General features: G+C 38.8%; 1 protein-coding gene across 1 annotated transcript in view; it reads left to right on the forward strand.

Moving 5' to 3' along the window:
* LOC102219972 (dolichyl-diphosphooligosaccharide--protein glycosyltransferase subunit STT3B) overlaps nucleotides 1-14,651 on the forward strand; it is a 103,686-nt gene that overhangs the window by 75,536 nt on the left and 13,499 nt on the right. Inside the window, exons 6-10 of the mRNA XM_014474542.2 lie at nucleotides 1,211-1,309; nucleotides 3,734-3,880; nucleotides 7,001-7,049; nucleotides 9,049-9,203; nucleotides 11,730-11,941. Coding sequence (XP_014330028.1) covers nucleotides 1,211-1,309; nucleotides 3,734-3,880; nucleotides 7,001-7,049; nucleotides 9,049-9,203; nucleotides 11,730-11,941 — 662 coding nt within the window. The remainder of the gene's footprint in view (nucleotides 1-1,210; nucleotides 1,310-3,733; nucleotides 3,881-7,000; nucleotides 7,050-9,048; nucleotides 9,204-11,729; nucleotides 11,942-14,651) is intronic.

Below are 14,651 nucleotides of genomic sequence, written 5' to 3' on the forward strand. Positions count from 1 at the left end.
CAAAACCACGGATAAAATACATTGTGATGTCCTTCTTTGTTGCTCTATCACATAAAATCCCCCCCCCCCAAAAGACATTAAACTTTGCAATTCTTATGTGATAGAATTGTAAAACAAAAAAAACTCATAAGGTGTGAATAGTTCTGCAAGGCGCTGCATCTCCCACCAGCTCTGAGCTCAGAGATCTCCAACTCCCTCCTCCAGTCTCTCCACATCGAAGCTGTCAGCTCGCAGTAGGCATGAGTTCACAGCAGGCCCCTTTCATGGTCAAGATAAATGAGACGATGTCAAGCATCATCCATGCATGGACTATTAGTTGTACTCACAAAGCGTAGTGTTTGAGAGATTTGAAGTACATTATGGTCCATTTGCAGTGAGAGGGTTTGGCGTACCTTTACTCTATCTTCAAACAGCTCTTCAAAAGTGAAATGATGTTTGATGAGGTGGAAAATTTCCTATTTCTGACTTTTTCTCTCGGATATTTGCAGCTTGAGCATAATTCAGAAACCTTGTACCCCATTTGATAGCAAATGAGCAACAGAGATGAATTTAAAGGCATATTTTTAAGATGGAAACGATATTAGGTTTCAGATCTTTACCTTTTTTTTTCCTACTTTTGCTTCGTATCACAGCTCCGTTTTCAGAAGCAGGTGTCTCTCTCCGTCTCAAATAAGGATCCCACACAAAAGAATCTCCTGCTTTAATTAAACAGCTTGTAGGTTATGTTCCCTGGCAAGTTCTCTTTTTTTTCTGACTTGAATCAATAGCATATGTGTGAAAAAGGGGTTGCGGGAGGGCAGGTACATCTACTTCAAAAACGAGCATCACTCTTCAGGAAGAGTATGAAATCTTAATTAAGCTGGTGTGTCTGGGAATCGGTTCCCCCCTCAAAGCCACAAAAAGGTGGGAGTCGCATCGTTCTCGGCTCCTTGGGCGCACGCCGGGCCCCCCCACCACACTGTGGCGAGCCAACTCCCATTTTCTCAGCAAATGACATTAGATTAGCTATTTTGTATTTACTCCCTATGAGGTACGGGAGTGAAAATCAATAGACTTTAAACACCTCTATTGAGGTTGATTTTCCCCCTTAGTGGGAGCAGAACTGGAGTGCAGTAATGGCTTTTTTCATGCTGTAATTTATTTTCATTGTTGGATGTCTTATCTGGTATCCCCTCTGTTTCTCCTTCTGCTTTATTTTGTCTTTTCTCAGCCTACAGCACGTTTTACATCGTGGGGCTCATACTGTCAATGCAGGTCCCTTTTGTCGGCTTCCAGCCAATCAGGACCAGTGAACACATGGCTGCTGCAGGTAAGATCCTCCCTCTTTAGAAGCAGGGATGTTGTGTAGCCTTTTGTTTTTAATTAATTTTCTTAGAGATTTCTTTGAGTTCATTTAAAGAGGGAGGAAACACATGGCAAATTAAAGAAATAATTGTTTTTAACATGATTGCTGATGCCAACAGAAAGGATGGAGTTCTATAATGGGGAGTGTGTAGAGATCCTGCAAAAACCTCCTCCATGAAGGAGATGTTTACTCATCCTTCCTCCATGGAGATATCAGACCCTAGAGCTAAATCCTTTACAAAACCTGTGGAGTTGGCTGAAGAGAGCAGAAGACTCTCCAGAGTGCAAAGTTCAAAGATCACTCTCTGAATCTCCCAGCGTCGATAAATCTCTACATAAATTGCCATCTTACTGGTCAAAGGTGTTGAAAGCACGGTTACCAATATGATATCTGTGCATTTTTTTTACACGGAGTAAATAAACTTAAAGATTTTTTTCTGAATACAGTTGACCCCTGGTATGTGTGGGTCAACAAACACAGAATAGCTCAAGTCCATGACTACCTGAGACTGCCTTGTCATAGTTTAGCAGTTCAAACACTAAATACACCTTAATATTAGGTAATACGCACAATGGAAACCGTCTTAGCACTCCCGCAGTAGCTAACATTTACGCTCTTCTTTATTTCAGCTCTTGCGTGTACAGCCAATCAGTGCAGAGCAAAACAGATGGTGCTTCTGGATTGGTTGCTTTGCAAATGCTAGCCAATAGCATTTCACATGGCACTGCGACTATGAATCTTTCCTGAGCTGCATTTTCTTCCAGTTATTTTACATTTCAATATGATTTCAATATGATCTACTTTAATAATTTAAAGTTACCTTCCACAGAACAATCTGAATTGTTGAGTCTGTGGAAACCGAACCATGAATCGACGAGGGTCCACTGGATTTCAATGTGACATTATTCTGGTGTCATAAAAGATAAATGTATATCTAAAGATTTTTATTAATCTTTATCAAGGATAGCAGAACAGCTTTCTGGTTGGGAAATAATGTCACATCATATGATGATGGACACATTTTTGGAAAAGGTCGTAATTGCTGTTCTGTAAATTAAGTATTGTAGATATAGATTTGTTTTCCTCTGTGTTTTTATTTGACAAACTAATGATTAAATATACACAACGACGAATGCACAGCACACATTTTGGATTTTCTCATTTTAACTTTTGTTCCTCCCAGGAATGTAAATACATTCTTGTATTATTTTTAACCCACCAGTTGACTTTCTTCAGGATGTATCGGGTGTAAATTCCTCCTCAGCGTTAATCACTCTCTGTGGGAGAAAAGCGATCTAAGGTACATTTCCAAAGAAGAAACAACAAAGCACCCTTCCCTGCCACTCATGTGAGGTGCTCTCCAGTTTTGCTTTTGGGAACTTTATTAAAGCCTGCCGAGTTTCAACTCTCAAGTGGGCCCATCTGCTGCCTAGGAAACATCGATGAATACATTGGCAAGTGCTCCATTCATCCGTTCATGTTTGCTTTTTGGCACCTTTTGAAAATGGAGCAAAGCCCTTTTTTTTTCTTTTTTTGAGAGAATTTTCTTAACGGTGCAGCAGGTGCACATTGAAGTGTCCCCGTTTTATCACTGGCAGCCGTACGAGAGGCGGTTAAGAAAAAAAACATCTAAAAAATGCATCCCCTGGTTTTGGCTCCTGTCTCTTTTAGTGAGCAAAATGTGTTTCAGTATCATCAAGGTAGCAGCTGCTTAGAACATCTGGTGGCAGCATTCATGGAGCTCAGTGGGACCTGAGTGGAGCGACGGACCCACCAGGGCTGGTGGGACGTTGCCCCACTTAGGCAGGGAAAGCAGCGCGGCATAGACTGACAAGCACGTTAGCAGCACGGCAGCCCTCCAGGAGACGGGCAGGAACGTAACCATGGAAATTGGAGAGCAGTTCTTCTGCCGGTGGATGCGTAACGGAGGAGTGAGGGAGGAACGGGGGGGATTTCATGCAAGGTTTCCGAATGGATGGAAGGTGATGCAAACTGGAGAAACCAGGTCGCTCTTTCGTTTCCGTTTTATACATGGAACAGTCCAGACAAGCAAAGAGGTGATGGAGAGAACCACCCAAAGAAAGTCTGAATGCAAAGTGTGACTGACGGGGGCTGCAAATGAAGATAAGGCAAGCAAAGAGACAGGCATATTTACACAGATATGTCTCATGAATTTCAAATATGTTGTCCTGAGGTATTAGTCTTCAACATCTGCCTGGCTAGCCAAGGGGGATCTCATGGACGTCTTTGTGGGAACGCTGCAGAAATGACAAATCCACTTTGTACCCAGCAGGAGGCGGCATCAATCAGAGCCTCCTCAAACATTCAACTGGAGTTTTCTTTGGATGTTTGCTCAATCTTTTATGTCTGCCTGTGCCTTTTTCTCAGGTGTGTTTGCTCTTCTGCAAGCCTACGCCTTCCTACAGTACCTGAAGGACAGACTCACCCGGCAGGAGTTTCAGACGCTTTTCTTCCTCGGGATCTCTCTCGCCGCCTGCATTGTCTTCCTCACAGTCATCTATCTCACCTACACAGGTTTGTATTTAAACTAATTTCTTTTGTCAAGTCATAGACAACATATGTCTCCTAAATATGGACTTTCACCTTTTGTGACAGCATTAAAATATTTTATTATTTATTTATTTCAAAAAGAAATTAAGGAAGCTGTAGCTTTAAGGCGATTTGTATTAATTAGTTGTACTACTTGATGTTTGGTTTAAATCTGATTCACTGGATAATACAATTTTTTGCATAATTTAATGATTAAAAGAAACCTCAGTTAGCAGAATGAGCTTTATTGAACATTTTTGTGCCAGAAACAATTAGTTTTACTTCATTTCATTTTGCACTCAAACCAACATGGTTTCATATTCTGTCATATAATTATCCATTCATCTAAGATGGATTGCATTCCCATCCATCTTTTTATCCTACAGCCTCTGGTTATTATAAGTATAACTTTGGACCACAACACTCTTTTGTTTTCATACATCCAAAACTGACATCCTGGAAGTTTATTAAATGTTGAGCTGAGATGAACATTGGCATTTACTCTGCCATACCGCTCAGCATTTTTAGATGACACAATGTAAAAAAAAAAAATGTTTTTACAATATAACTTACTGTGGCTATTTTTTTTTATAAAACAGCAGACCTGATGCATTACAGTAAGGTGAAGCTAAAGAGGATTTTATTGCTAAACATTCAGTTCAAAAATATAGATGGGTAGAATAAACAAAATACTATCAATGAATCTTTTTCCCATAATTTTAACAACTGTGTGAAGGAAATTGTATTGCGGTTGGAAGACCGTTTTTCTGGGCAGATTGATTTAAAATTTTCTTGATGGCGATCCAGACCTGGAATTTAAGCCATTTCAGAGCTTTATTCAGCTGCCATGCGCTCATCCATGGTGTGACCTGCAGGCTTTCCCAGTGGGCTGCTAATCAGCATTCTGTGTCTGAAAATTACACTTGGAAGGCAAAATAGTAAACAAGCATAAACAGATATGAATGTTGAAGCTTTGAATCAATTTTTTGGGGGTGTGTGTGTGAATGATTTTGTGCCTGTGTTGTTCTTGTTTTTCTTTTTGCATCTACAGCCAGCTGGGTGAACTTTGGGCATGTTGATGTTTTTCCCTAGACATTTCATCCCGCTGCGGCCATTATTCTGAACTTTAATATTCCTCTTCTCAGCTTATTTATTTGTTTCTTTCATACTTTAAAGTTCAAATTTGCCTGACCTAGATCTCTAAATCGTCCCCTCGTCTTTCCTCACCCAGCGGTGCTTCGCCCCGCAGCACATCCTAAAGTGAAAGTGAAAAAGTTCCTTCCTTTAGATATCTGTAAACTTTGTTTGCAAAGTTTTGCCTGCGACATTTAAAATTCAACGTTCTGCTGCTCAGGATAATATATACAGCTTGTCCAGGACTTCTCTTAAGTGCAGACAGATGGTAGAGCCGTGCATACGGACTGCTGACTCGCATTCATGCAGACGTTCTGTCACTTGGACACTGGCTTCGTCTGGTAAAACTTTGCCGTATGTCTGCAATCAGAATTTAGCAGTAGAACTCTGATTGTTGGGTGCAGGGTGTCAGTTCTTCACCGACACACTGCCTACTCAGTCCTGTCTATCAAACTTTCATTTCAGAGTCAGAAGACAAAAACAGTATTTTTCCCCCCCTCAGTATCTTTACCACTGAGCCAAGTATTGATTGGTTAAATCAGTACTATCCTATGAATCACCTCGTAGTGTGTCTCCATTTATATTAATGCTGCTTTTCTTCATCTCTTTTCTTGCCTGGTTTGGTTTACAGCTCTGTAACGTCTCATTTAGAGATCTCTCCATCTTGTTTTAACCACCTGAGCGATAGAACGGCTACAGGACAGAGCACGACTAAATGTTGGTGTAAAGATTTCAAGAACCTTAGAGTGTGTGTGTGTGTGTGTGGACCGTTTTTAATTTGTTTGGACTCCAAAAGCCCTCAGGAAACTGAGCTGGAATATATTCTAGATCAAAGCCCAACTAAGAGACATTTGTAAATGCCCTGTGAGGTCTAATTTGCAACTTAAATGGTTTCACTTACATTTGAAAACAAGTCAATTCCACTAATTAAACAGCATCAATAAAATATATTTTGAGCATAGACTTGTTCTCTGCTGAAGGATTTCTTGTCTTTAGACTCCAATTGCTTTGTGCATTTCGCCACTACTGGACTTGCTATTCTTGTTTTATTTTAGTCGAAATTTGAGTTTTATTTTATTTTATTTTTTAACAAAAAAGATACTTTGAGAAAGCTGAATTCTAATAATTTCAGCACATACCAAGTTAGCTCGTTTAGTGCCAGAGGAAAACCTCAACTGGAAGAGATGACTTTCTGTTTAAAAACATTTTGCATACAAGAGCTCTAAATTCAATTTAATCTTGTAATTTTACAGTGCAATTCTTTTTACATAACTGAAAATACTTGAATTTTTCAATTGAAAAATTGCTTAATTGTATGTTATTTTTGACACAGATTACTTTGAAACAATTTGTAGTTTAGCTTTACTGGTTGGTACAAATTTTAAATTCCTTCCCAGTTTTATTTCCAGATTTAATCCCATCCTCGAGCACAGATATTTTTTTTAAATACTATCAAACTCCATGATTGTTTGCTTAGGAGAAACTGGACCTTTTAAGTCACTAAGTTATTAATGATTTTGTTGAGTCCCAGGTCATGTTGGTATTATTGTTAATTAGAAAGCAGAGACAGCAAAGTCCTTGATGCTGAACCGCATATCAAATCTCTGCCTCCGGTCGTTTATCTGTAGGGCAGAGCTAAATAAATGGGAGGAATGTCTTAATGACAAATGGTGTGAAAAGAAGCCGATTAGAAGTTATTTATTTCAGACTATATATGTATTCTTTGCTGTCAGTGTTGCTGAAATAACAATAGACCCAAACTGTCCTGTTAGTTTTTCTTTCATTTATTATTTTTGCTTAAAGAGCAATCAAATGTTTTCATAGTTTTAAGAACTTTTTATTGTTCCACTTCAGATTAATATAGTTCAGCACACCTTCCACACACCTACAAACAGTCCTTGCATGTCAAGTGTGTAATAAAAAGCATTAACACAAAAGCATTACCTTATTGATCGTCTCTCCTGTCTGCAGGATACATCGCTCCATGGAGCGGTCGCTTCTACTCGCTCTGGGACACCGGGTAAGCTCTGCTGACCTTCACACTCCCAACTGTCAATGGAACACTTGTCCAGTCGACCGCGTGTGTGCATTTGTTTTCTGAGACGGCAATAAAGCTGTCCTGCATCGTCCCTGGAGGAAAAACGCTGCTGATACAGACTGTGTTGAACAACGCACGGGGCACTTCCTGTTCTCCAGATGCTCTGCAAAGTGTGGGATTTTTCCAGCACAAGCGATCAATCCCTTAAACTCTAACTTGCTGAAATAAGCAGAACGGGGATATTTTGTTTGGGATGGTTTTTCTGTTTTTTTAGCTTTGTCCTTCCAGAAAGAAAATCTGCTATCTTAGTTTCTCAGGCTTTTCAAGCTGCAACATCAAACCGCTTGAATATTTAAAATAATATTTTTAGATGCATCTCACAGAGCCCACTGCATTGAACCCCATTAAATCCTCCTGGTTATTCCATCAAATATTGATTTCTGAACTCTCTCTGAGTTAAAACATTAGTATTGTTGTTTCTAAATGAATATGAACTTGTTTTCTTTGCATTATTTCAGGTCTGAAAGCACTGCATCTTTTTCATTATTTTGACCACTTCTCACTTTCTGCATATATATATATAATTTCTCCAATTAGTGTTTTACCTCAGAGTAGAGGAATTTTAATCCACTTTTTTAAAGCCTCGTTTCAGGCCTGTTTAAGGTCACGCAACATCATCTCAATCAGATTTAAGTTTTGGCTTTGACTAGGCCTATTAAAAATTGTCACTTTGTTTATAAAACCATTCAGGGGTTTTATAGGGGGTTAAAACCCCTGAATTATCCGGTGGGGAGGGGATTCTCTGGTGTGATTCTGGATCATTATCCAGCTCTCTAAACCAGGTGAGCTTCAGTTTAACGTCACAAACTGATGGCTGGAGATTCTCCTTTAGGGTTTTCTCACAGAAAGCAGTTTTATTAATTACATGTTAATTATGCAGCAAAATAGCACCAGAGCATCATAGCACTACCACCATGTTTGACTGTAGGATGATGTCCTTTTTCTAATGTTGATATTAGATGTGATATGATGCACATCCACCAGAAAGAGGCAGACCATTGTGTTCATTTTAGCCAGCAGTGGTTTTCGCTGTGGTTCTGTCCCATGGACGAGTTTTGCCCAGTCTCTTTCCTGTCATTGAATCGTGTTGGCTGAACTTAACCGAGGGAAGCGAGGCCTGCAATGCTTCAGATGCTCTGTATTATTTTGTGACCTCCAGGATGAGTACTCGATGCGCTCTGTGTGTAAAATTTGCAGCCTGGAACTCCTGGGAATGTTCACAATTCAGCGTTTCATGTTTTCTCCATTTGTGGATAATGAGTCACGGGTTCACTGCAGTCCCAAAGCTACAGAAATGGCTCTGTAACCCTTTCCAGGCTGTTTCTCATCTTCTCTTGAAGATTAAGACATGATGTATGGCTTTTTTAGATATTTTTATCCTCTTTCATTTAAGAGATTATTTAAGTGAATATTCAATTCACACACAAAACATTCATAAGAAGATAATCAGGCCTCAACGTGGCTTTGAAAGTGATTTAAAAATGTGGTTAATCAAATGTTTTATAATTTAAAAAGTTACTTTCTTACATAGAGCCATTTACTTTCTAAATGTAAACTGCATTTTGTATTTATTCAACTTTTCTTTATTTGATATTATAGAATTTCTTTGATTTTTAAACATAAAATGTGATCAAAATGGCAAAAGCATAAATAATATCTAAGGGGTAAATACATTTTCTTTTCACTGTGTACACAAAGGCTACTGACAATGTTAATTTTTGACTAAATGAAGTCTGAAATTACAGTTAATTAAATCAGATTTACCTTAATCATTTTAAATCTGATTAGTGTACAGAGTAGAAATGATTCTTCATGTTTTATCCTTGATCAGAAGATCTGTTGTGTAATTGTTCTGTTTTCAGGGAGAGTACATAAATTATAATTATAACCTGTCTGTTTTTTCCTCCTCATGTCTCCATAGTTACGCCAAGATCCACATCCCCATCATTGCATCGGTGTCGGAGCACCAGCCCACCACGTGGGTGTCCTTCTTCTTTGATCTCCACATCCTGGTCTGCACCTTCCCAGCAGGCCTTTGGTTTTGCATCAAGAACATCAATGATGAACGCGTGTTTGGTGCGAAGATTTATTTATTTATTTTTTTTAATATTTACATCATGAAACCTTAATTTGACCTGTGGCGTTGAGCTGCAACGTGAGCTGTCTGTGTTTTTTGCTTCTGTTGCCTTCAATTTATTTACTCCTGCTTTGCTTTCTGCAAATATTTTTTATTTTGCTAAAAACTGCGATGCTTAATCCATTATTTTGAGTCGCGCTGAGATCTGCATAGATTTTAAATAAATCAAACAGGTTTTGATGTTTATGAGGGACAAACAATGAAGCCTGATGACTTCAATGCTTTAGAAGCTTTATCTTCAGAGATTTATTTTCAAACATTTGATTTTCTCACACTTTGGATGAAGTTATAAAAATTGGTCAGCCCTTAACATAATATAGGCTTCTAGTATTGTCTGTTATTGCACATAGTGAGAACGTATGTTTGTTTTGTCAGCTAGTGAGAAACCTTCAAAACCACAGTCAGAGACAAAGGCAGATAGAATACAGAATGTTTGCTCATAAGTTAATAATAGTAGAGCTCAATACAGCTGCGCAGTTTGCTTTCAAACCAGCTACAAGCAGAACACAAACCAACGTATTGCTCTGTGGTGTAGATAATTAAGAAATGGAGCTGGTTGTCTTGCATGCAGCCATTTCTTCAGCTCTGGATAAACCTCTCCTGTTGAGTCAGGGACCAAACACACAGTTTAATTGCTGATATTATTCAGTGTTCCTGTGTTTGTTGTTTTAGATTGTATATGAAGTTATTCAGAGATCTCTATTCACTTATTTTTGTGCTAGTTGATTGTATGCAAAATAAATAAACATGTTACAATGAACGGCAATTAACTACAGCATTAAAATTCAGTAAAATTGTTCCAAACAAAGAAAAATGTCTCAACTAATTTAGCCAAAAGGCTAACCTCCTGTCCACACCCTTTATTCAAAATGTAACATCAGACTATGCCTCCCTAATGCAGCTTTTGAATGACTTTTATTAACTGGCTGCATGTAGTCTTTATGTGTTTGTCTGGCATAGATTTGTCATTTTGGAATTAGCATCTTAAATTAATTTAGAACAGGGGAAAGCAAGTTGAGAATCAGATGTTTCTAGAAACACTTATTTAGGAGAAAATGTGTAAGGGTAAACATATCAAACTTTTCTAGATATCAGTTACCAGCTTTAAAAAAAACAAAACTTAAGATGGTTTTGTTTTTCTGCCGGCTCATCAGCAGCTCTCTGTGCTTTGCTCTTGTTCTGCTTTTTGTGATGAAACATTTTGGACCGTCCCAACCTCTAGTTTGTCTTCGAATATTTGAAGTATTCCTATTCTTAAGACCACTTCAAACTGTGCTAGCTTTGAAAAACATTCATAATCAGGCTTATTTAATAGTTAATCAGAAGCTTTATCCACTGCCTTTGTTATGAAGCTGCAGCTCAGATAGTCAGTCAGTTACACTTTATGCTCACACAGCAGGGGAGGAAGAAAACATTCATAATTACTTCTTAACTAAAAGTATTAATGCTGACTCATTAATACTGTCAACATCATTGATTATATCTAGTTGGGGTAACTATTTTTGAATAGTGTGAAACCAAAGTGACATTTACAGTTTCACACAAATAAACTTGACAAAACCTGCTGCAGAAGAAACACAGAGGAGCTTAACAACAAACTCTCTTTTCTAATATACTTTGAGACTGACATTAATAACAGACTACTGCAAATCCTGCTGCATATTAATCTTTCCCTTTACTGTTCGAATTTCAAATGATTCTTGGAACAAAATCTGGCAATTGATGCATATGTGAAATATGAAAAATTGTCATGTAGATGCATGTAATATAACAGTTTCACCATAGAGGTTGCGCTAAATGTTTTATTCCTTCCAGCAGCCAGTGTCACGTTACTCGCGTCTTGGCAGTTTGGAAGGGATATTTTAGCTTGAGGAGTTTTTGTGAACTTTAGGCTGACAGGTGCTTCATTGTTCTTGATGAAATAAATGTTTCTCCACCACAGGGTCTTCATTTATGTCAGGATGGAGCTGAAAGCCCTCATTCTACAGTGGTTATCTGTTGTCCTTATGCTTGGGGTTATAAATCAGCCTCCTGTTTTGTGACTCAGCTGCTTGTTAAGTGTTAAGTTCTTTCAGCTTTTAAGCAGACCGACTGACTGCATCTTCACAAAACATTTTATGTTTGCAGTAAAAGACACTTGGGGCACCAAAGGAAGGCAGATTTTTAGCTCTTAAGAAAAGGATCATTGCAGTCTGCCTCTGTTCTGCAGTTAATTAACCAATAACAGTTATTGATTAGCCGTGCACCTGTAGAGCAGGTTGAGCGAGGATAATGTTCAGCCATTGTTCTCTCTGTTCAGGGTTCTGCAAAGATTGATTATGCTGCCTGAATTTACTGCCCGGTCTCTTTATTTTGCAGGTTTATCTCCGTTCAGCTACATTCATACTTTGTTTATCCTCATCTGACCTTTTTGTTTTGCTTCAAATGATTTCTTATCCTCCTTTCTCTTCTCTCTGCCTGCCCAGTGGCCCTGTACGCCATCAGTGCCGTGTACTTTGCCGGAGTAATGGTGAGGCTCATGCTGACGTTGACTCCGGTGGTGTGCATGCTGTCTGCTGTGGCGTTCTCCAGCGTTTTTGAGCATTACATGGGAGACGACACCAAGAGGGAGAAGCCGCCTGCTGAAGATAGCAGCGACGAGGACGACAAGAGGAACTCAGGGAATCTTTACGACAAGGCGAGTCTCTGGAAAAACCCAGAGCTTTATTTTTGTAGTAACTCAAAAGTAAAGGGAAACTTGTTTCATACAGACTAATTACACACAGAGTGAAATATTATCAGTGTTTGTTATCTTTGATGGTTTTGTCTAAGAGAAAGTTAATACTTGAATCTGAGAATGACATAAATGGTGAAGCCAGCTTACTGACCAGACAGGTTCATCGTCATTAAGGCCAGTGTTGGTGCTTTTGGCAGTGTGGGTAGGTGTCAAGTCCAGCTGGACCAAGAAATCGGCTTCTCCTTAAAGCTTGTTAGCCTCTGTGTGTCAATAGACACACAGGGGCTAACAATTACAGAGGCTAACATGTCAATGACAAATATCAATTGTCATTGACATGACATTCTGCTGGATTGTCATGTCAACAGTATTCTCAATAACTGTATAGAGCATAACAAACAACTAATTTTGTTTACATATACTGTACTCCGAATAGCTGTCCGTGGACATACATTTCAGTAGGTCAACATTTCTGTGTTGGTCTTTACAGGACTAATTAAAAAAAGATAATTAAAAACATAAACACTTCAAATATACCAGTTTTTGTGTAGTAGATCTATATTAAACCTAAATGTGTTGAGTTTTAAGCAGAAATGAACTGACTTGGATGCACCTGTATGTTTAGGTGTTAATTTACTGCTGAGGTTTCACCACAACCTTTGCAGTTTGAATGCATTGACACATCTCTCTGCTTCCCTCCTCGCTCCCCAACTGTTTGAGTAAACTATGATTCAGAAGTGACTCAGCTGCTACAGTTTCATGCTGGTGCCATCCTCTTAGCTGGCTCACGTTGAATTTAGAAGTGCGTTCTGGAATCATTTCACAACAGTAATTAAAAAAATAAGAAATGGAAAAGTTCTTCCTACCCTGCGACACCAGTAGCGCTTTCCTGGAGGTGTTTATGTTTAAGGAACAAGTCTTGTAAACCAAAAAAATGCCTATAAAAATACATATTACTCTGGATATACAGCATGCACATGCAGATATTGAGATCATTTAATTAAGCATTAAATGCATTGAATGAAATGGAACATTATAATGTAAGCATTGTTTATACTGACAGCTTAATTTAGAGAGATTGCAAACACTTTTATGAGCAAATCGTTCAGCATCACCAACGTGTCATCCTGCAGAAAGCTTGTTTGTTAAAGCATTCTGTCCTCTGAAGTAGTCCTGTTTACATTCGGTTAGTTAGGCCCATAATTAAGTTTTATTTATTCAGGCAGTTTAATCAAGGTAATGGGTCTGTTCCAAAAGAGCAACCTGTGAAGAAAGTACAAGCTCTTCTCATCAAATCAGAATGCCAAACATTTATCACACACAGCAGCTCAAGATCGCATTACAAATGCCAGTAAACTGCCACAATTCAGATTCTGTTCATTTCAAATGAGCTTATAGCTTAGCTAAATGCTAATCACAATATTAGATCCAAGCACATTCCTAGACAAATGGATCCAGTTTTTAGGATTGAATTGAAATCAATCCATTATGACATTCATATTGTCAATCTTGCCCTGCGACAGACTGGCGACCTGTCCAGGGTGACGCCCCCCTCTCGCCCGAAACGTTTGCTGGAGATTGGCACCAACACCCCTCCCAACCCCATCAGAGACAAGGGTGTACAGAAAATGGATGGATGGATGGATATTGTCAATCTGTATCCAATTACATAGTCTGATTCAAAGAATATTACAAAACCAGTCATATTTAGTTTCATGCCAGTTGTCTTTTTGAGGAAGCCTAGCTTGTTGCATTCAGCCATTTTTTTTTCATCCTGGGCGTGACAGTGGAAAGGAACATCCACCTTTTGGCAAGAAGAAACTTTCTTCACTACCATGTTCAGAGTGAGTGGTGATCTATAGAAGTAATGCACTAAAAAGAAAACATATCAGGATCGGGTCAGGAAAGCTTTGTTTGGGATGAAAAACAAACGAGATGCATGAATAAATTGTAGCAATAGTTTTACCAAGGACTCCAGGAGGAATGGCTAAGCACAGAAGCAGTGAATCAAAAGGACTTTCAGTAGGAAAGAAAAATAAAAAACTCTGATGCACAGAGTACTTTCTATGAAAATGGAAAAACAAAGTATTATTTCATCAAGGAGACATGGCTAAGAACAGAAGCACTGAGTAGGAGGTCTTTCCCATAGGATAGTAGTACAGAGTAAACAAAGTTAATGACACCAATAACCCTCAGTGAATTCATCCAGCAGAACACAGAAGCTCTGGAACAGGATCACCTTCTGCCAGAAAGGAAAAGAAAGACAATTCTACGTGCTTAATTACAGAGAAACTGGACAACACCTCTTTGACAAGATCTCAGTTCTGATGTAAAACGCTCCTTCGTGTCTAGACTTTGGTTTCTAAGTGTCAGACTTGTAACCTTTCCAGGCTGCACAGCAGGTGTGAGAAAGATGACAAACAGCCACATCCTGTGCTTAGTGTTGGACTTTGTTTAAGGTAGATTGCTTATTTTACTTCTCATGTGTTTTGAAAGTATCCAAGCACGAGTGTCTATTCCGGGGAATTTTAAAGCGAACCCCGCTGTCCAGTACTGGTTCAAGCCAAGGGTGAAACAACCAAACCAACTCAGATGTGATAAGTATCAAGTCCATTTCAGCGAGAAACTAAGCAGCAGCTACACAAAACGCTGACCCAACACTGAAGATCTG

This window comes from Xiphophorus maculatus, chromosome 13 (assembly GCF_002775205.1).
Source record: "Xiphophorus maculatus strain JP 163 A chromosome 13, X_maculatus-5.0-male, whole genome shotgun sequence".
NCBI classification, from domain to species: domain Eukaryota; kingdom Metazoa; phylum Chordata; class Actinopteri; order Cyprinodontiformes; family Poeciliidae; genus Xiphophorus; species Xiphophorus maculatus.